General features: G+C 42.1%; 1 protein-coding gene across 1 annotated transcript; it reads left to right on the forward strand.

Moving 5' to 3' along the window:
* The first annotated feature begins 230 nt into the window (after positions 1-230).
* On the forward strand, positions 231-20,564 carry cd82b (CD82 molecule b). Its single transcript, XM_030096893.1, has 9 exons — positions 231-354; positions 5,607-5,679; positions 6,837-6,909; positions 11,547-11,671; positions 13,452-13,526; positions 15,000-15,098; positions 16,624-16,797; positions 17,720-17,803; positions 18,700-20,564. Exons 2-9 carry the CDS (start codon positions 5,617-5,619, stop codon positions 18,775-18,777), a joined length of 771 nt encoding a protein of 256 aa, XP_029952753.1. The 5' UTR covers positions 231-354; positions 5,607-5,616; the 3' UTR covers positions 18,778-20,564.
* The last annotated feature ends 5,778 nt before the right edge of the window (positions 20,565-26,342 follow it).

A 26,342-nucleotide genomic window follows, 5' to 3' on the forward strand; every position in this document is an offset into this window, starting at 1 on the left:
TTTAGAATGAGGAAGAAACTTCGTGGTGTTTTTGTGGGGTGAATATGTGTTAATCTCAACTGAATACATGAAAAAAAAAAAAGCACGTGGTGTGTTTGAGTGTTTATCAAAAAGTAGAAACAGAGCGACGACTGGAGAGCAGCGCCGGGCAGGAGAGGGTTAAAGGAGAAACGACGCCTGCCCCCGCACGGAGGGGCGTGTGTGTGTACACACACACACACACACACACACACACACACACACACACACACACACACACCCTCCACGCAGACAGACAGACACTTTGTGTTTCAGCCTCTCTCAGTCACACGTCGAGCCGGAGTGAAGCGAAGCGCCTCTGAAGACCAACTCGCAGTAAGTTTTACTCCACGCTTTATCCTGTAACGAGCGCACTTTAGAACTTCCACTGAATAAGAAAACACTCCTTTGTGACCGAGCCAGCGTCTGCTCTGCCTTTGGGAAAGTTTGTGCGGCGCTAACGCCACTTACTTTTTCGGGTATTCTCATCACAGTAAATGAAGTGACGCGTTCAAAACTTGGCGTAAATACGCACTGCTGCACTTTACTACACAAAGACTCCTTACTACACACTTTATGAAGCGTTTATTGGTGTCATACTCTTTTAAGAAGTAAGTTTTCTTAGGTTTTTGTTCTATTTAAAGGTGTCAGTCTAAACAGACAATGTGGACAACTTGTTTTTCGCATTTTCTCATTACACCTTTTGAGGCTTTTAAACATGTGTTGCCTTCATATTCAGGACTGAGTCATGTTCACTTGATGATTTGATGAGCTAATGTCCTAAATAAAATCTCATACTGTCAACTGTTATGTTTTAACAATTATTTTTTCCCCCCAAAAAACCATTTATTTAGTGGATGTGTTCCAATTTGACTTTTTGCGCTGCACTTTGTGACTTTTTCATTTCTATAAATACCTGAATCTTCAAGTGGAAACACATCCGCCTGCCTTGGACTGAAGATAATCTGTAAAGAAATGTTCCAGATGTTTAATGAAAGTATAAAATCTCAGCAATTGTCAGCTTGTATATAAGAAATATTATGGTATTTCAGATAATAACAAAGAATAAATGAACAAGTATGTCATTTTCACATAAACAATATTAATTTAGCTTGTTTTCACTCAGTTAAACCTTCCAAACCGTATATACACAGTATTACACTCATATTACATTTACAATTTTCCCTTTATCAACCGGCTGGTGTGTGAGAAAGACCCCATTTACCCCCACGGCCCATAGTTCTGAATGTTCATGTGCAACTGGCGGTCTCCCCGACTGGACTGGCAGCCATGTCCAGTTTGACCCCAGGGTGCATAACTCAGATATGGATGAACAAATGGAAAACTAACATTTGGAATGTTACTTTTTACCTCTGTCTGAATTCAACATCAAAAAGCTGAAATTTTAATGGAAGCGTTTGCTTTAGAGCAGACTGTTTGGCAGTTTTGTTTCACACTTTCTTCTCAGGTTCCTTGCTGCCAATGGTTTCTTGGATTTACTTTTACTGGCCACTTAATAAACTAGCTGGTGTGTTTAACGTCCCAAATAATATGATTAGGAGATGGCGGTGATGCAGCCGCTCTGCTGAGTTCTGTGCTGCCTCATTTATCGCCATATTTAGCGTTATAACAGCAGCTATCTCTGTAAGAGCACTTGTCCACATTATTCTCATGCTGTGTGTCGACACCTCATGTTACTGTATTGAAAAGCGTTTTTTATTGAGTGGAATGAAGGGTTTCGATCTGCCACGAAAGTTTAGATATCTGCATGTTTTTATGTCACCATGGCGATGCTGATTGTCAGGTTTAATGACCTAAATTGAAAGGAAGCAGTGTGTCAACCGCAGTCTTGATAGCATCCAGTTACCACAGTCATTTTTTGGTAATGCAACATTAGCTGCAAGCTCTTTTAGCGATACAGAGGTGATGATCAGATTTGAGCAGATAAAGTTGTTGTTGCTCATTTGCTGCCAGCTATTCTCCACTGTGCTCTGATTTGGTTTTGGGTTGGTAAAATGATTCAGATTCAGTTATTTTGAACTAAATGTGATAAAAGATAATTATACATGTGCTTTAAGTTATGTTTTATGTGTAGAACGATGCCCTTTATTATATCTCACAGTATTTTATGAAAACACACAACAGTGGAGCGAGAAATAGGGAAAATACTATCAGTTACAACTTGGTGGTCGTTTACAGCTGTTTTTCAACATAGGGCAACTTTCAGTACTATTTTGCACAGGACAAAGCCAAATCATCATTTCCAGTGAATGCTGGGAAGTCTCTGCAAGACAACCACAGTGGGGAATTTTACCAGTTTCTCACATGAACTCTTAGGTGCTTCATGGGAAATCCCCCATCATCCCACAAAATGATTTTCAGTTTATCGCTTGGACAGACCTCTTGATGCATTGTCTAGACTACAGATAGCACATGGCATAGATCAATAAACATCTTTGTAAATGTGAACAATCAACTGTTTATAGACATTGTCTCCATTTGCACCTGAAATATTACTCACAAAGCTGATTTTTTTTTTTCTTAACACTGAAAGCTGCGTGTGGAAACATATGTATGGTGAAGCTGCTTCCTGTCACCAAACTGCTTCTGTAGCCAACAAGCTGCATCCTGTTCGTGCAGAAGGATAAACAACATTGTTGCAGATGTTAAAGCAGGATTCTGGTGTGGCATTAAGGGCTTTAGCGGTACCAGGTCAGCGGAGGCAGGTTCATTCCAATGCAACGGCCTCACAGATGTGGAAGTGGGTCATATATGAATATGTTGAGGGGGAGCTGGTTAGAGGCAGGCTGGCACAAAGCTTGACTTTTTGTGTCCAACAGGGCTGTAGTTGATCCACGCTGGGTCCATTACAGACACAGTTGCTGCCATCTGCCACCGGCGCTGTCTTCATAATCATCTCAGCACCCCGTGCCGCTGAACAGGCTGTTCCTACTGGAAACAAAGACTGATTTAAGCCAAACAGTTTTCTCTTTTTTCATTGCACCCCAAGGACTATGTTCTGGTGATCGCACCTTGTGCCAAAGCACAAGAGGAGAAATGAAGTCTGGAAAGAGAAAGAAATATGTCTGTGTGAGGTCATGGAGTTTGGAAAGTTCAGGTGACTTCTCGCAGCGATCCGTTTCTGCGTTGCACATGTTCTTTACACCAGCGTCGGCCTCGTCTCTTCTTTTACAGCTGTTTCATTTCAGCTAAACATTGTCTACTGTATTTGTCTTTCTTATAGCAGCAACATATATCCTAGTTGTTATACAAGGCCATATTGGCACTGCTGGTATTTCTTTTTGGCTCTCTTTGATGGTCCATTCCATTCTCCAGCCTTCATTTTTCTTCAGAATAGATTTGTTATTTGAATCCAGGGAGACCAACATGTTTTGGTCTGCATTTCTAGATGTACTGTAGGTAATATGCAACCTGCTCACTACTGTAACAACACATCATCAGTAAGGTGAAACCAACGTGACTCACACAACAGTGAACAATTGCACTGTCCTATTGTCCTATTAAAATGCTATTTAGAATTTAAGTATTGTTCATGAACTGTTTTTTTATCTGACTGGAGCTCAGTCAGCAAACAAAGGTTGTCATAACTAAGCCCTGTTTTAATCTGCACAGCTTTTCAACAACTAGACATAAAGACCACCAATCTCCTTTAAGGATTATCTACTTTGCAGGAGTATCTGCCGCCTGATTTGGGTTTTACATTGTATTCCGTTCTGTAAACAGTAAATGTTGCTTGTATTTGGGTTATAAGGTATATTTTGAAGATGGTGGATAATAATAGTATTAATGTTGTCAGTCTTTTCATGGTGCCACTCTCCAGACAGTGCGCTCCACATAAAGCTTAAACTGAGCCAACGTATTGAATCAGGAGGCGGGAAATGGATTATGCATGTTTGCTCTGAGTTGAGTTATTTGTGCTGCTATGTTGTTCTCCAGCACTTAAAATTCCAGAACTTGGTAAAACCAAGCACTGAGGTTTTATTTGTCCTATCTTCCCGTGAGGCCGTGCCATTTTTCATGGAGAACATATTTGTAATACTGGAGAGAAGTACAACTTCCTGGGATTTTCAGCCTTTTTTTTTTATACGGCACCATGGGGGTGGACAAGAAATGTGCAGGGGGAGAAATGTAGGGAATGACACGCAGTAAAAGTTTAGCCTGACCGGATGCTGAACTAGGGATTTCACAGCAAAATGCATTTTAACCAATGTGTCATGCTCCCCCAACTTTTCAGCCACTGGATTTTTCCCAGCACGACAAATTTCTTTTCTTATTTTTTTTTTAGGGGATGTTATTCTTTTTAAATACCCTGTTCCACATTTAAATCAGACTGTAAGTCATTTCCTATTTTTGTATCTCAAAGAAGGGCCTCACTTTACCCTGAAACACAATATCGACCAAGTGAAGAGGAAGAAAAAAGTCAAGCAGTCTGGTGTAACTGAAGACGTCACCAAATTAAGGTTGTGTTTTTTGAGTTTCTTAGGAGCACACGTCAAAAGTAATTTGCAATATACCAGTCTGGTGAGTCATACTACATGAGCTGTGTTAAGGGGGATGTTTTTCGTCTTTAAATCTCATGTTACAACAGGATAATAATGATTTAAAATTGTGTAAGTGGCATATTTCAAGCAAGAAACTGCTGTATATAGATTTAACACACAGGTGCTGCTTATAGCTTCCAAAAGCGATGTTCTCATATTTCAAAAGCACACATTATTCTAGGTGGAAACACAGGACAAACCTGCTGTTTTCATGTAAAGAGAACAGAAGAGTGTGTCATCTGATACACGGGGAGTTGTCTTCATGGGATATTTTCAGACTCTTCAAATAACCACAATGGATGGGTATATTTTCAGTGCTTGTAGTTGTAGGAGAAAGTCTGGTGGTGATGATTTTTGGATTTTTTTTTTTTTTTTTTTTACTTTGAGACTGACTCATTCTGCCAAGAAAGTTTCATAAAGTGTGCTGAGTGTGTGGTGCTGGCCAGCCTACAGGTGTCAGAGGAAAATGTTACTCAGAGATTTGAGTCAATGCAGTCATATGAAGGAGTCAGTATGACCGAGTGTCTGATTGTGTGTTAATCTGCTTGTGAAGCTGCCGTCGATGTCACTGTAACATGTTCACAGTGACTCGACTGCAGGATTTCTTACATTATTGAGGTGTGTTTTCTTGTGTGTACGACTCACCACACTGACGTGGTCTTTCCTTCCACCTTTGAAACCACGGTGGTTCCTCTTTGTTTCTCGAAAGTACAACGTATTTGTCGTCAAGCTTACAGGTGGAAGCAGATAATATAATTAGAAAATCAACAATTGTTGTCTCATAAAAGTGGAGCTCAGTGAAAGAAAAGAACAGCTGCGATTAATCAGAAATCCAACTGTGCAGATTGGAATGTTTCCCTGTTCTTTGGCTGTTTCACCACTTTGACAAGGCAGGCCCAAGGCTAAGTACTTTTTGTTTCTGTTGTGTCTTTTCAGTCTCCGCTTTTTATCTCACGCCCACGCCACACTGCAACCACTGCAGCCTCTGATGTTTATTTAGCTAATAAATTCTCCTCTGCCTTTCAGAGACTCCACAATGGGGAAAGGATGCATCACAGTCACCAAGTACTTTCTGTTCCTCTTCAACCTGCTCTTCTTTGTAAGTAAATCGCATTTCTTCATCACTGTTTGACCACCATCCTGCAATACCTGCGCATTTCACAATGTGCGACTTCCACCTGGTCTGCAGCTTTCCTCACACACACTTCAGACGCTCATGACGCAGTGGAAGCTGCCTGTTGCCATTTCAGCTTTATTCTTCATTCATATATCTCTAAAGATCGGTGAAGACAGAAATGTTGCCATGTCTCTGCCTGGAGGAAGAGACTTTACAGGGCAGTCACCTAAGCAACAGCAGATGTTTCAGTGTTTGCTTCCTCTTTTCTTTCGCTGGTCATAACATAAAGTCTGTGGGTGGATAAAACCCCCCCAGACTCCTAAACCTGACTCTGCTCGGATGTCCAGGCCTTCCCAATGAGTCTGCGGCTGTAAACCTGACACAGTCCTTTTGATGTGAACACTCGACTGGTGTCTAATAGGAAGCGTGTGTGTGTGTGTGTGTTTGTGTGTGTGTGTGTGTCCATGTTTGTCCATGTGGACAGATTAGACTCGAGGAGGTTAGGGGGAGCCAGGAAGTGGTGGGCTAATGATGGCTGCTGGGAGCTCCACAGTCTCCCTAAATGAACAGCTCTGAACCAAGGCTCTAATTATTGTCGTGGGGCAGGGGAGGGAGGGGCAACAGCACGAGAAGAAAGCTGATGAATCAACACAAGCGCTCATCTAAGGGTTTTTGCCCCCATTTCAGTACCTCACAACTTCCAAACAGGGGCCGCTTGACTGCACAGCCACTCTGAACTGCATAGCCTCATTTATGAGGGTAGATAAGGTGAAAGGAATCGTTTTTGGAGCACCCGCATCTCAGTGTTTCATAATATTCCATTCTCGAAGTTAATAATCTATTCACTTATGATTTGAACAGTGCTTTCATCAAAGCTGTAACAGTGTTTTCTTTAACATGGTGGGGAAAAAAAAAACAGAAGAGGTATTCTCTTGATCCTCTCCTCACATCCTCTTTCAATCTAAGTGTTACTGTGGGAGAAAGAGACAAGCAGACAGAAATACTGAGCTAAATTCTGATTAATCCCAGATGTGACTGGCTGTTAAGAACAAAAAAAAAAAAAAAAAAAGCTCCCTCCGTTTTAAGACATACCAGCACATATTCTGTTTTGCACTGATTATTTTCTTCTTTCTCCACAGATCTTTGGAGCATTGATCATGGGCTTTGGACTGTGGGTCCTTTTTGATGACAAGAGCTTCATTGCTGTTCTACGTAAGCGCTGCAGCAGTCACGCACACACACTGTTTTACTCACACATCCATCAGTGATAATACACACTGAAGACAGCATTAATCACTTGTCCGCTGACTGCTTCGTGAACACGTGGACACTCAGGCAGAGACTGGAAGATCCACCCAATTCCTACAACAGTTGGATTTTTCTGGATCATTCTGATGGGAGTTATTCCCACGAAGGGATGTTCACAGTTATTTAGAAATGTGACTCAAAAGTAACTGGGTGACTTCCTCAACTGCATGAAATCTGCCCTTGAGACATATACAGACACATCTGCAGGGGGAATGTTCGTCAAGAAAGGTGACACGTCCTTGATTACCAAGGCAGGTCAAGTTGCTTAGCTTTATGTTGGAAAATAGCAGTTGGATTCCCCACACAGTTTCCTTAGTGTTGGACTTTGAACTCGCTCTCCCAGATGGCAGATAGAACCCCCGCCCCTCACATATGTTGTCGCAGATCGATGTAGTCAGAAAGACACCCAGTCTTGTAAACAACACTCCGTTAGAGGCTTTAGTTATCAGCTTTGTGAAAACAACAATACGTTAAAAGCTGGGTTATCTACTCTGACACTGGAAAGAGCTTAATGAAACCCAGGTTCAATCTGTCCCTTAGAAAAAAAAAAAAAAAAAGTCTGGATGGAAATTCTTAGTCACCATAAATCTCTTGATAAATGCTTTCATTGTATCCATCCCTCATGGAGCATGTCCAGGAGCTGCAGTTGTGTTTTCTCTCAGTTTAGAGGGAAAAAAATATATAATTTATTATCTGGCAACTTAGGAGGCTACATGTTGAAAGCCAAATATAGTCTCTCTCTCTCTCTCTCTCTCTCTCTCGACTGATGCTACATTCCTGGAGGCTTATGCGTAAGATAAAGCACAGTCTCACGATAAGTGTCAACAGTTTCACCTCTGATTGGACGAGTCTTTTTTCTATATTTTTATTGTTTGTTCCAAATTTAAAAATTTGTCAAATAAACTGTCTTTGCTATGAAGTTGTGATTAGCTCTCTCATCTCACTGCAATAACATTCCCAAGCTTCCCAAGACTGTAAGATTTTCTTTTTAGACTGATTTTTGTGTTCGCAGTTGACTGTAAACTGATTGTAAGTTTGGATGTTTGCGTGAAGTTGTCTTTCTCTGATAGATTCAAAGTGACACAGGATATCAGCTAATCTGTAAATATTTGTTGTCCTTTGTTCATCCTGTTGTACAAGACCTGTTCCTCTTTAGAACATTTTAATGACAATATGATTTAGATATTGAATAAAGAAATTGTTGGTAGTTGCTTCCCAAGCTGCTCTTTGCTGGCTAGAAAATTGTGAAGGTCACACAGAGTCGAAGAAATTTATAGCACATTGAAGGTCGTCTGATTGAGGACCTGTGACAAGGTCAGAGTGTTGATGGAGACCGTCTATGACTGACCTTGTGTCCTGTACCAGTCACATTGAGTGGTATCTTCCTGTTCCAGTCCTGAAGGCCTATAACAGGGGAAGCATCATTCCAAGGTTGTTATTCAGCTGAGTTTGCTTATCGGTAGTCGGGCCTCCAGTCCAGTATCCATCATCCCTGCCTGCCCCAGGCCCATTGTTGTGATAATCCAGCTGTTCCTCCAGGAATAGAATGATTCACAGATGACCTAAGGATATTCATTCCTCCTATGGGGGGGCTTGATGACCTTCTCTCTTACGTATTTTTTTTGGCCCTACTAAGGACGGGTCAACGTGTGCTCCTCCCAAGATTTCGAACTGGAAATCTCTTACTGCTTTGTGGAGGAACAAAAGCTTTAGGCCGCTCTGTTTATTGACTCTGCGTTCCCCTCAGAAGTTGTACCATTGCCTGACCATAAACAGGATTTCTGTGTTTTCAGTTTCCATTCTTTATGAGTTGTATTCGCAGAGGCCTCTGCAGCTGTCCCAGTGGCTTCAGGCGGGGAAAATTTGAGAAGCTTTTACTCTCAGGCTCTTTAATTGTTCAGCTGAAAGAGCATTTTCCTTCAACGTGTCCCTCTCTTCATCGGAACGGTGATGGTAATGGTTTACTGCAGTCACTTGATGACAGGAGTTTGTCTTGCTGCTGCTTGCAAAAACACAGCTTCCTCCATGTTTAAACAAGCGGCAGTCTTGAAAATGAGGTATGTGGACCGGCGTGCGCCAGGGCACAGTCTGGAAATGTGACGCTTATTAATTCAAAAACCTTTACAAAGTCCCACTGAGAGGAGCGCTCGTAAATGGATTTACTGTGAACCATTTTATGTCAAATCCAGTGTCCAGCATGAAGTTGATCTACTCATGTTTACATTTCGAATCTGGACATAATGTCAACTATGACTTCTCACCATCTGAATGCGAGCTAAACCTGTGGCTCCGGATGTGTTTACAGAAGGGCCTGCAATACTAAACAGTGCTCCCTCCTCCGTCAGCAGCTTTCTCCAAGGGTACCATAATTCTTTCCTCTTTAAATGGAAAGTTCCATGGAAACCACCAAAGGACCTATTTTAGAATATCTAGCAAGGACCTACATGGAAACTTGCCACAGTAGTTCGCAGCGCAGCACCAAGGCAAACACATGCCTGCTGCAGGAGAACTGCATGTTTTAGTATAACAGCAGAAAAACACAGAAACTGGCTGTACAGCAGGAAACATGAAAAGTACGGTATCTGGTGTACCGCAGCTTTCATGCACCTGCAGAGACGAAACGCTGTTGAGCAGTTGAAGAACTTTTTATTTTTTTGTAAGACTGCATGTGTGAAAGCAATTATTAGTCAAACAGATTTTGTCGTTCCTGTAGTTGCCTGGTGATTGAAAAGAAAGCAGTTGGTTTTCAATAAAGCCGTCTGATGGTGCAGAAGTGTTACACTGCATGTAATGCCTGAGAGTTACCTCCAGTGTCTGATCAGGAAACTCTCGCATGGTGGCTTTCTCTGCTCTTTGTCCGTGCTAGATATCGATCTGCTGCGCTCCTGACTTTACTGCTTTACACGCTTTGGTTTGGCCGCGCTCAGCATGTTCACTGCTGATCAGCACCCTCAGCGTCCCAACCGTGACCAGTTCTGAGACCTCTACTTAAAGGACCTTATGCAGGCCCCCAAATCCTCCGAGTAATTAGTGTGTTCGAGAAACCTTGGACATCTGTTGCATCTACAGAAACTTCTGTGCGTCTGCGCCTGTGTGCATGTCAGAGAAACTGAAATAACATGCTTCAGCGCAGTGCTGGATATAGAACCTACAGTGTGCCTGTCCGCCTCCCTTTAAATGTTACCCTGTAGCCACATAAATACTCTGCATATGTTGACTCAAGAACTTTTAGCTTTCAATTATTCTCAAACCGCCACAAGTGCTGCGCTGCCTTGTGGTAACTCATGTAGAGTCAGCGATGTGCATCCATTTAGTGACGACTGGCTGCTCGCTTTGGTCAAAGTTTAGGCCAGTCCACACTCAAGAGTTGTTGAAGTACACAGTGTCTATGTATGAACTGTGTTGTGCATTGTTGCTTCGGATACATGTACGAGTTGCCGGGAATCATAGACTTTGTTGCTCTCTAAAAGTGCAAACACCAGCGATATTTAGCTTGATGTAGTTGAGTCTGTGGTGCAAGTGTGAAAGCTGCTACGCTCACATTACGGATTCTACGTGATTCCGAGAAAAACTTGGGGTTAGTTCACATGTTTTCTCACATTTTTATTGTTTCAACAACAACCACGATGAAATCTTTTGTCTGTGTTTCAAGAAAATGTAAAAGTAAAATGAGAGTCATATGGAAAAAAATCACTTTTCAGTGTGCCTTATGTACCTTACCTCAACATTTGATGTGATATCACAAGTAAAAATAGGTAAATATGAAAACTTTTTTGTGCAATCTGCAAAAAGTAACTGTGTTCATCCAGAGTGGAGCAGCAGTGTCTGTTGGCCTCTTTATCAAACAGATGAGAAGGAGTTATCTGATTGCTCTGCCTGGCCTGGTTGGCCCAGGAATCGGTAAAAAGTTGGAGCCATTTCACAAAGCTCAGATTCTGGCTTCATCTGCAGACCAGACTCTGTGTCTGGAGCTCCTCCAGCCTCAGATAACAAACCGTCACAAAATGGCTCCAGTTTATCTCCCCTCCAACCTCCAGTTTTCATTTTCAGTTCCCGCCTCTATCTTGTCCTGAATCGCTTTCATATTATGTAAAAAGAAAAAAGAGGAGCACCAATTAATCTTGCCGCTCATACTCTTTCTTTGTCTAATGTTTGCTGGAGGGCTTCTGTTTCAAAATAATCATCCGTGTGGGGGGAAAAAAAGAAAGAAAGAAGAAGCATTAATCGCTCTGTGAAACATTTCAGGCTGATTGTTCCCATCTGTGGATGAAAATAGTTTCTCAGCTGAATAAGGCCCAACTGTATTTCATATGTTGGCAGGAGCACATTGTGGTGAAAGAAGAACTAATAATACATTGTCACTGGAGTTGTGCTCAGCAGAAATAAGAGCCAACTAACAAAACCTTAACTTCAGGCTAAAAAAAATGGAGAAAGCACGAACAGATAATGTAAATCTGTTGCAGCAGATGCTGCTTGTAGTTTTCTGTGGTTCTGTCCATGTTGAACTCTTTCTTTTTCTCTTCGTGTTCTTGTTTCTCCAGAGGAGTCATCAGACACTGTGAAGGTGGCTTCGTACATCCTCATCGGAGTGGGATCCCTGTCAATGGCCATGGGCTTCTTCGGCTGCATAGGAGCCATCTATGAGATCCGCTGTCTGCTGGGGCTGGTCAGCAAGTCATTCATACATTTTATTAAGAGAACACAAACTCTGAGTTGCTTTTCAGTTTAAACACCGTACACCATGAATAGCACCATATGTGATAGAAATATGTTAACTTTACCTGAAATACAAAATGTTAATCTGATCATGAGTCAAGCACAGCATAAAGCAGGTGGTCATGACGTGATTGGTGTAAAACAAATGACTAAAATCAGCTTTTTAATGGAACAGAACCCTCTTCTCTTTGGTTTGGGTCAAGATGTCTACTATAATCCAACATTTGTGTTGTTGAACTGACATGATATGTTTACACTCATAATCACACTTTTTTTTTTTTTTTTTTGGCCTGAAACCTTCACCTTAATGCACCTGCTGGCACTCTAACGCATGGCTAAGAACATGTGACGGATTCCCGCTGACAGTAAAGCCCCTCAGCGTCTCGGCTAATGTGTGGCGCCGGGGGAGCTCACAGCATGTGTGGATTTACCGAGGGGAGGGGGTGACGGAGATAAAACCAGTGAAATGTAAGGGGGGACAACAAGAGCGGGGAGGCGTGCGTGACCTCTGCTACGTTAAAACCTGCTAGGGGTTAACTGAACAACTGCCCTGACCTACTTCCCCACAGTGACAGTGACCAGCTGGCATCAGGAACCCCATCCCCCCAATATCTCTCTCTTACACAACACACACACACACACACACACACACACACACAGAGGAACAGTTGAAAATGAGTGAGGTCTGTCTGTTTGTGTTTTTTCTTTCTCTGCTACTTAGTGATATTTTTGGACCGACGCTAAAAGAACAGACAGCTGTGCGAACACCAGTTTCTAACTATTACAGACCACATGATGCTGATAGGTTTGTGGGTTTTTAGACAGTTTTAACCAAGAGAGCTCCGTCGAGAGAGTTGAGAACGAACTGGTTTTGTGAATCAGGGTAAAACAGCCAAGCAACTCTCTGTCACTTTCCACTAAACCAATCCAAGCGGAGAGGACGGCAGCTGATTGGGTAGTTCAGCCTGTTTTGGATTGTTATTATGAGCGTATCGTGTATCATCGGTTCCTGTAAACAGCGTGTTTAGCTTAATGTCTCTTATCTGGTCATGTCGTTGCTTGTTGATGGTGTAGAAGAATGGGTGAGGTCTGTTCTTCCAGCATTTTCAAAGGTCGTGACAGAGCTGAAGCAGCGTGTGTGTTACGAGAAGTTGCATGGTGTTAATTCTGCTGGGGAAATCCCAAAGCTTCAAAAGAAAAATTGTCAATGGAGCACCTAAAAGAATACAATATATATGAAAAGCTTTATTAACTGCTAAATCAAAATAGAGTTATTGTTATTGAAAGATACGGTAAAAGATTGTGGGTGTGTGTCTCTCATGTTTGACCTGTGATGGGTGGGCTGCACCCTGGATTCACCCATTGGGATCAGCTCCAGCACCCTGTGACTGTGAGGATGTTCACTAGCAGTTCAGGAATAAGAAAAGATAGACTTTGTGTGTGTGCTGGGTGGGAATGCAGCTGGCCTTCTCTCTCTATTGGCTCGTCAGTGTTAATGTCTCTGAGGGGGGTCGTGTTCTGTTCACGATGTGCTCATATTGGATTTAACATTACTGCAGCGTCTCTCTGTAAAAGTCACAGTCATTACTGCTTCGCACCTGGCTGCTGTGCAAACACTAATTACGGGAAATGATTTTTCCCCTGGTGCTACATTTGTTAGTATTGCAGGTGTTTGAAAAGCATTTATTATAAATGTTTGACTGTGACATTTCCCTTTGTCCCCCCTACAGTACTTCACCTGCCTGCTGCTCATCCTCATCGCTCAGGTCACTGCTGGCGTTCTCATTTACTTCCAGAGAGATCGGGTAAGACACTTGGTGTGACGTACAATATCTGCTCTTTCTCCCTTCCCTTATTTTTGGTTTCCACTTCTTTGTCATTTCAACTTTTTTTTCCTGCACTCTTCTATTTTCACAGTTTACTTTCTGGTCTAATTTGCCCTTCCTCCACCCCCTAACCACTGCTTCTCGCTCATTCCATTACACGCCCTTCCTCCCACATGTAGACCCACTGCGTACTGCACAGCTGTGATTGGCAGCATGTAGGTCTCGCCCACCTGTTCAGAAGCCCCCGGCGTCCCGTGATGAAAGGCACTTTCCTTTCTCATTGACTTGAAAGTGACAGGATGTCAGTTTGTGACTGACATGACTTCGGATGCTGAAAGAAAGTGAGAAGAACAGGTGGACTGGAGGAGAACTGTGACAGCGGTACAGGAAGCAGCTACCGGCCGCTTTTATTAAATGTTTTCATTGTTGTCTCGCTTCCCCCGCGGGCTGTTTTTTGTTTTTTTTTGTGTTGGTGGGAGGGAAGGCACACGAATTCCTTCTGAATGAGCGTTGCTAAAGCTGCTGTCATGTGCTGACAAATTAAATACACTAAGACAGTCATCATCCCCCAGAAACAGCTGTCTGCTGCTTTCAGGTGTTTGATAGCAGTGCATCCCCTAAAGTTAAAAACACGAGTTTCCAGCTCTTGAATAAATAAAAAAACAAAACTGATCTCAAGAGAATCGACTCAGAAATGAAATGCAACTAATAAATGCTAATGATAAGCCACAAACCAAAACCAAAACTAGGTCAACGGCTAGCACACAGGGGAAAGCAGTCCTTATTGTATCAAATTAGAGATCAAGAAAACCAGTCTTATAATAGAGCTGGTGTTTGTTTGGGAAGGCGTGTCCAGTCTGCACACATCTCAAACCGGTTTGGTTCTCTGAACATGATGATTCCCTCCCGGGACATGAAAAGCCTTTCCCTTGAAAAACTTCACCCCTGCAGCGATCGTTCTAGGTGGAGGCAGTTGGAGCTGCTCGCCCTCCGACATGTCTATATGTGTCTGTGTGTGTCTGTGTATGTGTACATATGTTTGTGGCGGCACATGTGTGTTTGTATCTTCAGACACACTCCCTGTGTTTTAGACTCACCACAGCAAAGGGCGGTGGCCTTTCCCAGAAAAGGGCGAGGCTCTGCCTGCTCTCTGAAACAGCTCCGAAGCTGCAGCGCTGCCGCTGCCCTGTGGTCTTACACACATAAACACAGTCCTTCCCTTGCTGAGCTGTAGCTGTGGGATGTTTCAGCAGCACTGAACTTTACAGATCAACGTCACATGTGGCGATGTCCTGAGCCGTGAGGTTCAGTTGGCGTGTGAGATTAACTGATGTACTGTTTGTTGACTGGAAAAGGCCCTCAGTGGATTATTCTATAAATATATGTAAAACAGTAGAGTTTTATTGTTTTGGTTTTATTTTTAAACTCTGTACTGCACTTTCTGTTTTCCAGTTGAAACATGAGATGTCCAATATCATCAAGGAGCTGATCGTGAACTACACTGGCCAGAACAGGACCACAGAGCACACCTGGGACTACATTCAGAGGACGGTCAGTAAATACAGCATTCTGTTTACTCCACTCTATATCTTGAAGTTTTTTTGGAAGCAGAAATGCAATTAATGCTTTTCTCCGTGTTGTAATCCTTAAGATTATGTTTGGAATTTATTTTGTGACACTTGGGATTACTGCAAACGGCAGCCACTGTCTCAGAAGTACATTAGATCAGCTCGTGAATCAACTTAAAGTAAGTGAAGGCAGATGAACTGTCTGGCGTTTAATGAGCAATTCAGTCAGTAATTAGTTTTGTCTGTTGCGCTGCAGACTGAAAACACAATCTTATTACATGTTGAACCAGACCGAGCGGTTTTAAACAACCAGAGAAAGGAACCGTTAAAGCTGAGAAGGTGGATATGGACAATCTGTCTTCATCTCTTTATGCTGCTCCTCATTCTTTCATGACACTCTCAGAAATGATCAGCTGCCAGAAGTCCGACATAAAGAACCTGTTTTGTAAAATACAGCAAATAAAACCACGTTAGGCCCACATAAAGAATGTCATACAAATATCCTGAGAGTTCATGTTTATTTGCATTAGTTTGAACTAAAACAGTGTCTACTGTCCATGAAATAATTGATAATGGGTGTACAATAAATTTTATTTACTTTCAATCACAGCTCCGTGGTTCCTCCATAGCTTTAACACATCGTCATTTTGTAAAGCAACCCTTCGCATAGCCTGCTGATGATTTCATAGGAACATATACTGAGACTTATATAAGCAGAGATACTATCTGAAGTGACTCTCACAGGAAGCTGAGTGCCTTTATTTTTAGAAAAGGAGGCCTGAATGGGGACATAATGTGCAGTGTTATTTTCAAAGATTGACTTCGCTCAAATTAAAATACACTTCCTGTTACCTCAACTCATTTGAATTCTTTTTTGCTACGCCCTAAGCTATTAATTGACAGTAACTGAATGTATTCTGAGTATTGATAATTATATCTTATTTCACACAGAAAAAAAAGAGAACAAAGGTCACTTTGAAATCTTTCACCTTCCACATCCTTTGATTTTCCCAATTAACAGACATTGTTTCAAAAGAAACGTTTTCCTACTGGATATTTCTCTCTCGTTTTTTTTTTTTTATAAATCATGCACAGACAAGGCTTCCTTCTCTTCCACAGCATTGTGAGGGAAACACAATGCTGAAGCTGCATGATCAGACATGAATAAAAGAGAAGTAAAAGATTGGACGCTCTGGACTTCTGATGAACCGACTCATTAAACTAATCAGCCCGTTGCACCCCTATCTGCTTCCATCAAGTCTTGCCAAGCTTCTCTCTGTCCCTGATCCTCCAGGAAAACAGCAGCCAGGAAGAGATTGCTCTCAAACACTGCAATAGAAATGCTCGTTCCCTGAGCCAGTGGATTTTCCGGGTTTTTTTTTTTTTTTTGCCTTCATCTTTTCATTCCATCAATTACCGTCTTTGTGCTTTTTCATCCGATGCTCTTCTCTTTGTCTCCTGATGTTTTGACCCACATCTTTTTCTCTCTCGTCCTCTCGTCTCAACAGATGAAATGCTGTGGATGGACCGGCCCGGGAAACTGGTCCGAGAACCTTTTGATCAGGAACAGTTCCCAGACTCTCTACTCCTGCTCCTGTCGCAACGACAGCCTGCCTGGCACGGAGAAAAGGGAATACGGCATCTGCGAGCACCTGTCTTCAGAAGCGCCTGTCTATGAAACGGTGTGTGACACAAGGCCCAGCCTGCACTCTGGTTTCTAGAGGGTTTCATATCCTCCATATCCTACAGTAATGAAGGCCACTGACGGCGTTTGGCTTTTCAAACTTCTCATAAACATAACTCACATTTCCTTGATGAAAAAGCTCTAAAACAATTCTGAATGTAGTTGTGCTCATTAAAGATTACGATCCTTTTCTCTAACCATATACTGACAAACACTGTTTACCTCTCTGTGCTTTATAAACTCCATGAAGGCTTTACTTCGGCCCTGGGATAATTTATAGATACGCTGCAAAATATGACATGAAGTTATGTACAATTATCTCACCGCTATAATTAAGTAAAGCTCTTTTCCCTTGCATTCCCCAACCGTGAAACACAATTTGAATTGTTTTCCATAATAAATGTCAACCACCCACATTGTTTCGTTACGTAAGAGGTAACATTTAATCTCGACGTTCAGTCCGCGTTGAGTTATCGCTCCCATGTGCCTGCATTGTTCTGACAGACACCTTTTAATCAGCTCAGGACTCGGTTCTACTTGCATTGTGTGTCTCCGTGCTTGGCACCGCGCTTGAACCCAATCAGCTCGGTTATTAGTGACGGCCGAGGCGAGTTGTGCGGCGCGATTTGTTTGAACGCCAGGAAAGCTCCGTTGTTCTGCTGTTTGTTTTGCGTGTTTCAGAAACTTTACACTCTCCCCAACATTTTCCTCAGCCCAGATAAGCCGTGTTATTCTTTCCCCACTCTCAGCCGGTCCAAAGCCAACAGTGGTGTTTTGAAAAGGCTCTGTCCGTGTCCGGCCGGGATCACGTAGCCATTCATCTCACGGCGTGTCGGCCTGCAATCTGACCCCTCCTCTCCTTCCATGTCCGTCTCAACTTCATTCTCTCTGTGCCCCTCCTCTCCCGCTCTCTCCTGTAGGGCTGCATAACCAGTGTGGAGAAATGGCTGCTGGATAACTGTGGCGTTATTCTGGGAATCTGTGCCGGTGTGGCAGTCATAGAGGTACGGTATTTTGTAAAATCTTTTCAATACCTGTTCTAAAGTTTTTTCTAGCTTTATTACCACCAACACATTTGCAGATAATTCTATGCATCATGTCTGTATTTCTTAGTAGCACAACTACTCTTAAACAAATGCTATTCACCCTCAAGATGCCGTGAAGACAGTAAGTTCAGGCCACCACATTGGCAGAAAGTTTGCAAGCAGTTCAGACATTGAGGAGGCTGTAATCTTCCTCTGAGTGTCTCCTGAGCCTCCATGTCAAAGTTAGCCAAAGCTCTCACATTCTAGTCTAATAAACTACTGAGCTACTCTATTAAAATACTGAATAAAACAGAGATTTACTGATTCTGGTGAAAGTACAATTGTACCGGATCTGACACGTCCTCAAATTATTATAAACGATTTAGGTGTAGCATTATTTTCAGTTCTTGTATCATTTCCTTAAATATGGTCATGAATCTGTGTCTGTCTGCTTCACGGTTGGTTGGTCGCAAAATGTGAAATATATGAGCATTTTAAATTTGAATCCCTGCCTCCCAAAGACCTCACCACTCCACCACCGTGACAGATGATATACTTTTTGAAAGAGTTATTTTTTTTTTTTTAAATATGACTTTGGATCTGGGACCACTAGAGGGAACTCATGTTCCACTGGTGGTTCGCATATCATGCTTTGAGAATCATTTCTCTCCCTGACACATAAAGAATCAGTAAATGCTGCACATTCTACTTACTTTATTTCAAACCATCATCAAAAAAGGTGTTCTTTTCTTTTCAAACTTATTAAAAATTAAATTGGACAGATTTGCTTTTGAAACATGTGGTGCAGTGGATTTATTCTGCAGGTGAGCGCTGCGCCGGTCAGGGTTAACGCTGTTGTCTTCATTTCTCTGCAGCTTCTCGGGATGATCCTCTCAATGTGTCTGTGCAAGAGCGTCGTGCAGGAGGATTACACCAAAGTCCCCAAGTACTGAGATGAAGAAAGCAGCTCCACCGCGCACACAGATGGACGGACTCTCTCTCTCCTTGCCTCACATTCTCATGCGCGCGCACACACACACACACACACAAAACACAAGAAGACAGCTTTCTTCACCATTTCAGCTCCTCTTGTATTTACAGCTGCCTCTCACACTCTCACTCTCACACACACACACACACACACACACACACACACACACACACACACACACACACACACACACACACACACCTTACACCATTCAATCAAGCTTGACTCACTTGTTGTACACAGTCAAGTTGACAAGTCATGTTTTTTTGGTCATATTTTGCATATTTCAAGAAGATTTTTTTTTTTTTTTTTGGCGGAAGCTAATGAGTTTTGTGGTTTGATTCTATGCTAATGTTCATTTATTCTTGGCTGACCTCAATCAAGCGCTTAACGTTACGGTAGAGAGAGAGAGCACTTTAATGATATATTGGGAGACCTCCAGTCATTGAGATGAGAGGGAAGCAGGAGGGTGTGTGTGTGTGTGTGTGTGTGTCTGTGTGTGGTTGGTAAATCCTCTGAAGGATTAATGCCGCCCTGGTGTTTTCTGGTGCAGAGGGTGGAGGAAAGTCAGAAGGCCGAGGGCGGGGCTGCAGCGGTGAGGGTTTTGGCTCCCTGCACCCGGTCGGCCTGGTATTAGTCTCCACCAACACCCACCGTCACTGCCTTCCCCTCCTCTTCCCTCCTGCGATCCATCATCTGCTCTCGTCTCTGAATCTCTGTGTTCCTCCTGGGTGTGTATGACTGGTAACCAGTGGTCCTTGAAAATGATCCATTTTGCATGAAGTAAAGAAGTGTGTGTGTGATATGTTGAGTTAATATTTTATGTCTTTTTTTTTTTAATATTCTTATGTCTTTTTTTTTAAAAAATAACTGTGTAAAATGACTTGGTGATGGATTAAGGCACTTGAGTGCTTGGTCAGTGTTTTAAGTAGGAAAGCATTCACCCACATGCTCTTGTTTTAGGAGTCCTATTGTTCTTTGCTTCCTCTCTATTGTTTATGGTGTGCAGACTTCGGCTGCCGCGGCGGCTCGTCAGCACCGTTTAGATCTGAGTAAGAAGAAATGGAAACCCTCGGAGAGACTCCATCATCACTTAAAGCCATGTTTTTATGACTTGTACTTGGTATGACTTCCTGCTCTGAACATCTTTATTTAAGCTCCTCACATCGGCCTTTATTGTTATTACTTTAACTGAAATACGAAAGTGGCAGCTGTGTGACCACATTGTACTTTTCCTTGTCTGCACGATTGTTTCCTGAGAAGTCATTATTCTGTTTATTTTATTGGTAACAAGAGCAGAGATGAGCTCTGAGAGATATGTTGCTTATTATCTCAGGCTGCTGGACTAAAACGTTCCGGTTTTCTCGTCCCATTTATCCGCCATCTAATTTCCTTTTTAGTCCTTCCACTTCATTTCAGACACACTATTATAGCTGTAATTAAAGTTAATTTAGGGAATAGGTCGCACTTTTATGTGGCTTGTCAGTTTTCTTGCCATTTCACACAAGTCTTCAGATTATCTTTACCGTGTGTGTTTACACACAGCGACCATACAAACGGCGGCAGTCAGCTTCTGTATTTTGACTCAAACATTGATATTAACTTGATGAAAATGAAGGCTTTTTATTGTGAAAATATTTTGTACACTTTTACAAAAAAAAAAGAAAGTTTGTTACGTAGAAAAGCAATGTTTAGGTAATGTTTATTTTTCTTTATGACTGAGAATTAATAAACCTGAACACACCAGTATTTGTTGATGTTGTTTTTTTCTTACAAACTATAAACATACAATGTTTAGTTACATTACTGGTATTTTGATCCAAGTTTTTTATTCAGATTTCCAACATTTTTGACCTCAAGAGCTAAACGTTCTCTCCTTGTGAAATAAGAAATCAGTCTCACCTGCGGTTGAAGCTCAGCGATCACATGACATCAAATTAACCAATAAATTGTGATTTGAGTGCATCAAGGCAAGAAGTTGATTCCTGTTTGAAGTTTACAGAACGCATGTTGACTTCAGGATGAGGTTTGGTGTGAAATGTTAAAAGCTTCAGGCCGAACTGGACCAAGCTGGAGCGTCACATTCAGAATGCTGCAATCTGCAGGAGCACCATGAGGACAGCTCTGCTGGAGTTCATCACTACAAGGCAAGACTGTCTCCAAACACTTTAAAGCTGCAGTGTTTCCTGCTTTGCATCAGTTTGTTTATGACAGTGTAAATGTGGCCATTCGAGGGAAACCACTGTGCATTAACCTTGTTCTGAGCTGCATTTAGACCTTCGGCACTGGAACAATTATCCTATCAAAGATGACATAAAATACAAAGATTTTCGAAACTTTCTAGGGAGAAATGTTTTTGAGAGTTTCAGATAAATAAGGCTGAGGTGAAAGTCTAATGTCCTGAAGCTCACATCCACCAGTGCAAAGAGAATGGCTGGAGTGTTGTTCACCGGCCAGCTATGAGTTCTGACCTAAATTCCATTCAGAGCCTTTGGAGAGATGTAAAACCTGCAGAAAGATCTCATGCAGACTAGAAAACATCACAGAGAGGGACTGCCAGAAACACATTTAAGAAGCTACTGTGAATCAAAGAAATGCTTTGAGGCTGATATTTGCATCAAACATTGCTGACGATTATGAGACCGTCTTGGATATATGTCCTATTTCACTCACAGAAAACCTATTTTTCTTACATTATCTGAAAATATAAGTGTACAAAAGAAAATAAATGATGTGTAAGTCTTTGTGAAGATGATCTAAAATGTATAAAGTGGGACTGCAGCCAATTCAAACAGCAGAGTTTTAAGCTTGTAAAGTCACCAGCAGATGGCAGTATGCGCTCACGCGGCCCAGGCGGGCAGCTCTCTGCACAACATGAGCATCATTAGTGTGTTCCGGTCTATTCAGTGGAAAATGAGGCGTACTTCATTATTGCTCTAATTATGCTCTAAAACTTGCTGCAGGTTTAATTTTTGAATTTTATCCAGGATCTGTATAAATTACTTCTCTCTCTACCTTCTCAGTTTTACACCTCCAAGCTTTTTTCTTTTTTTGATGACTCTCTAATTTAGTCTTTGTGTTTTCTGTTAATTTAGTCTGACTGCCCCGTGGCTCCTCAGGAAAAAAAAAAGAGCTCCACATACATAAATTTCACCGCTGGAAGAGAAATAGTCCCCAGCAACAAATATAAAAGAGCCTCTTTCTTGTAAAATGTAAGTGCAATGACTTTTATCAAAGAAAGACAGCCTCGTGTTGTCACGTCATGCCAGAAGCTCGTACGTCAACACTGGCTTTGTTGCTCTTAAGCAAAACAACAAGCACAGCGGCGACCTTTCTGCTCTAATCCTCTGTTTATGAAGGCACTTAACCTCAGCCCAGTGCTTTTTCTGGAAAACGTTTACGAGTTACTCTTCTGAAAGAAGAGTTTTTTTGGTTATTATATCGAACAAAAGCTCTATTGTTGTGGTTGTTGTTGAAAGCTTACGCACCAGTATGATGCCCTTGGAACATGTCATCTTGGTTTCCCAACAGCCATCCATCACCCATCCGTCCATCCATCCATCCATCAATGTTGCTTTTTAACTCATTGTCACTGATCACAGCTGACTATATACAGCTATGTAGGAAAACACACACTTATATACAAAAACATACAGTTGTGAGAGAAAACTACATGCACAAACATGCAAACACAGACTCCACAGTGTCTCCTTGTGTGGAATAAAGCCTCTCTCTCCTTGCGCCCCTTCAGGATGTTTTCACAGATTCACCATCCCAGAATGCTAATGCTCCTTCGCTTCACAAGGTAGACCACTTTCACTGACCTCTCTGTGGAGCGTTATGCTGGCTCCTCTGAATTAAACAGATAGGTCAATAACCACTGAAGAAACTGCCAGAGACTTTTTACTCAAATAAATAAATAAATAAATAAATAAGCCTTTCACATTTCAGTTTCATCCCAAGGGCCTAAATGGAGCCTCAGAGATCTGTTTTTTGGCTCAAGAGTATATTTAGACACATTCTAATACCATTGTTGAATCATGTTTACAGTCAATAATCAAAAGCTGCCATTTCACAGCTGAATGATTCATTTACAGGAGGTATGATTACTTGAGGCTGAATGTTTCAGACAGTTGAAAATTTCCATCTTGCTCAGCAGATTTAGCATAAGTAATGAAGATATCGTTTCCTGGACACCAGTCCACCACTGGGAAAACACAGAGAGATGGAGAATCCCACAGCCCAGACGTAAATGAAGACAGTGCTGATCATGCCATCGCCGTGAAATCCCTCAAATACAAGTCATCTACTTTTCAATATGAAAGTTTCTCTGTACTGTGATGTCTTGTTCATGTCCATTAGACAGAAGTTGTTTTGGTGAGTTTTGTGGATTCAAAGCAGACTATGTATTTAAAACGAAGTTTTCTGTCTTGCTTGATGTAATTACATTGATCTGGATGCAGATCCATTGAGCCATTTCTTTTTTTAATGACTACGCTAATGACTGAAAGGAAGAAGTTGTTGATCATGAGGACAATAGAATAGTTCATTAATATTGTTTCATTTGCATGTCGACTGTGGAAAACATGGAAATATAATTAACAAGACGATGTACTGCAGCTGGATTCAACACACACACACACACACACACACACACACACAATGAGGAGGGGAAACTGCCTCAGTTTTTTTTTCCATATACGAGCTGTCAGTCAGTGGAAGTGGGGGCAGAGGAAGTGGAATAAATGATGGTCCCTCTGAGACCGAATGAAATGAAAGGTGAAGAATGAAGAGATCAGGTTCATGTTATTGGTAAAACACTGTGGAATCAGAACAGACTGAGGACTTGTATCTCATGTTTAATATGCAGCTAAACTTCAGTGTCAGGTCCACATTCACACCTCCACATTTGACTCATGCAGAGAAGTCACATGTTTACCGGTCTGCTCTGGTTAATTGTGTCCTGGACGTCGTCCAGCTCATGATTTTGGAGGCCTCTGTGCAGCTGCCAGTGCTCCCTGCCACGCTCTTGTCCCCAGCATCCTGTTCACGCTGTGTCATGGGCATGTTGGGGCGGCACACCGCCACCCCCCCCGCCATCCTCTCTGCCCCTCAGGGTCCCCACTCTGGACCCCACCTCCACCTGCAAACTGACCCCCCCAACCCAGACTCTTCCTGCCGCACTGTCCTTCCTGTGTTTAATCTCTCTGAGCCATCATACATAAACAAACCGTGCGCTCTGCGTCTGCTGCACATTTCCTCCTGATAGATGTGCATAATAACATAACTAGCCGGGTCGATCCCCGCTCTGGTGCAGAGGACTCTCTCAGCCCGAGGAGCTCTAATCAGAAAGGAGCAGCGTGAGTCACGGTGTCCCCGCATGAGATGGAAGGAGGGATCATCCTCCTCCCATTAGCTGTTTAAATTGTTCCTATGATGGCTAAGAGGTGCAGGTAGCTGCAGGTCAGCGGGTGTCCTCCGCCTCATTTCCTGCCCAGCAGCTTGAGGGATTCAGGAGAGCGATGCTCGCACTCACAGCCACACCACCTTCACCCTCCTGTCTCCTTCACCTCTCAGTGTGATGGGAGTGGAATCTCCTGTCCCTGTGGTCGCTCTGGCCTGAGGAGAGTCGGGGTTGTTTGGCTCAACTCCAGTGCCTTGCCGAACAGAGCAGAGTCTGCGAAAAGCAATGCTTGAAGTCGTCCATAGAAAAGGAGGTGGGAGAGTCCTGGCACAGTGTGGAGCACAGCTGTATGCCAGTGTTGCATTTCCTCTTATTCCAAAGAAAATGGTGAAACTGCAGCACAGAGCCACTTCGTCATGGTGCACCATCATATAAAGGATATGCATAGATCAGATTTTGAGAATTTATTTTTTTTAGTTTTTGTGTTATTTATATTTACCGTTCTACTATTAATTGGAGATGGATTTTTTTTTTTAACCTCCATCATATATACCTGCCCACATTTGTTGCTCCACGATGTGAAGGCTTATTTAAAGACTAATTACTATCTCCTATAATACTGTACATAGATGTCAAGTTTATAACATTTTCTGTAAAGTTCCAGTTGTTTATCACTTTAGGCCAGAAGTTTTGCCCATCAAAGCATAAATCCCTCCAACCCCTCAACTCTACACCAGACACCATTTGTCTCAAATCAAGTTGTAATTGTTGTTTGAACGGTGTACTTCCTGATGTTTTTCACATAATAAGGCATTATTTTTTTTTGCTGCATTCTCCATAATAAGGTGCAATTTCAATACATCCTGCAACTGTGACAGCCATTTTAAGCTATAAAACCATGTAAAATTTGAAATTGCCACTGTTGCCATTGCAGTCATTTCAGTTTTAAACTTGTGTTTTAGCAGCTTCATCCTCAGCTTCGTGTTGGGAAAAGACTTTTCCCTGACCTCTAGATTTATTTCTGCTGATCAGTACTGCGCCTCCAGGGGATCCCAGAACCATGCTTTTATTTAAAAAAGAAGTTATATTATTTGTATTTGGTTTGATTTGTATCATATGTTATGGTAATTTCTAAATGAACTGTCCAGAGGGTGAGGCGGTTCACTGAAGTGCACGATCACATTGACAATGCTCATTATCTCAAAAACTTTTGTTTTTTTCCTATTAGATTCCAATCAAGTGATGAAATACACGAAGAGGCATTTTTTTCTCTCTTTCACAATCATAACAGTCCTGATTATTTTTGATTTAGAGATTTCTTACATCCATTTATTATCTGATGAAGTGTTGTTCACTGAAAGCACCACTCAGACATTCAGTGGATTATTTCCACTGTAAATATGATTAAACCACACCCACAAAACAGAACTAGAAGTGAGGAGTCTTCATAGGTAATCATATGTCAAGGTTTGTTTTCATGCTGTGATATTTTTCTAATGATAAATATTTAATCTATAGAATAAAACTCAGACATCTTTAACACTAAAGCAAAACTTTTATTTATGACCGATGACTACATGTATTAAAGTACCTTTTAATCTGAATTTTTTCAGACATAAACAAAGAAGCTGCTTCTAAAGCAGTAGTTTGAAGCAAAAGAAAACATCTTCAGCTGCACTCTGTCTGAACTGTGTGGGAGTGAGCCGACCAGAGTTGACTCTGTGGCAACATCAGTATCAGCCATCTCCATTCGTGCATGATAACCTGACGTCAGCTTCTTCCAACAGAGCTGAACAAAGAGCTCAGATAAAACCAGAACTGTTGAAATCTGTGATGTGAAAAGCAGTTATTTGACTTCCTTTTCATTGAATATGCTGTAAGTCATTAGGAGGCTGTGCATGGAGGGGGGGGGGTGGGGGGGGGGGGGGGGGGGGGGTCTGTTTTCAGGGCCTTAAGAGTCTGACACCACTGTCTTTACAGACACTGCAGACTGCAGCACCACCTGCACTTAACATATTTCGGTGATCACACTTCACATCGGTTGCTCGAGGTGCTAATTATCTGTTGTTGTGTCCGGAAATACCTCATGATCACGCTGTCCTCTTCTGCACCGATTTGCTGCC

This window comes from Salarias fasciatus, chromosome 7, assembly GCF_902148845.1.
Source record: "Salarias fasciatus chromosome 7, fSalaFa1.1, whole genome shotgun sequence".
NCBI classification, from domain to species: Eukaryota; Metazoa; Chordata; class Actinopteri; order Blenniiformes; family Blenniidae; genus Salarias; species Salarias fasciatus.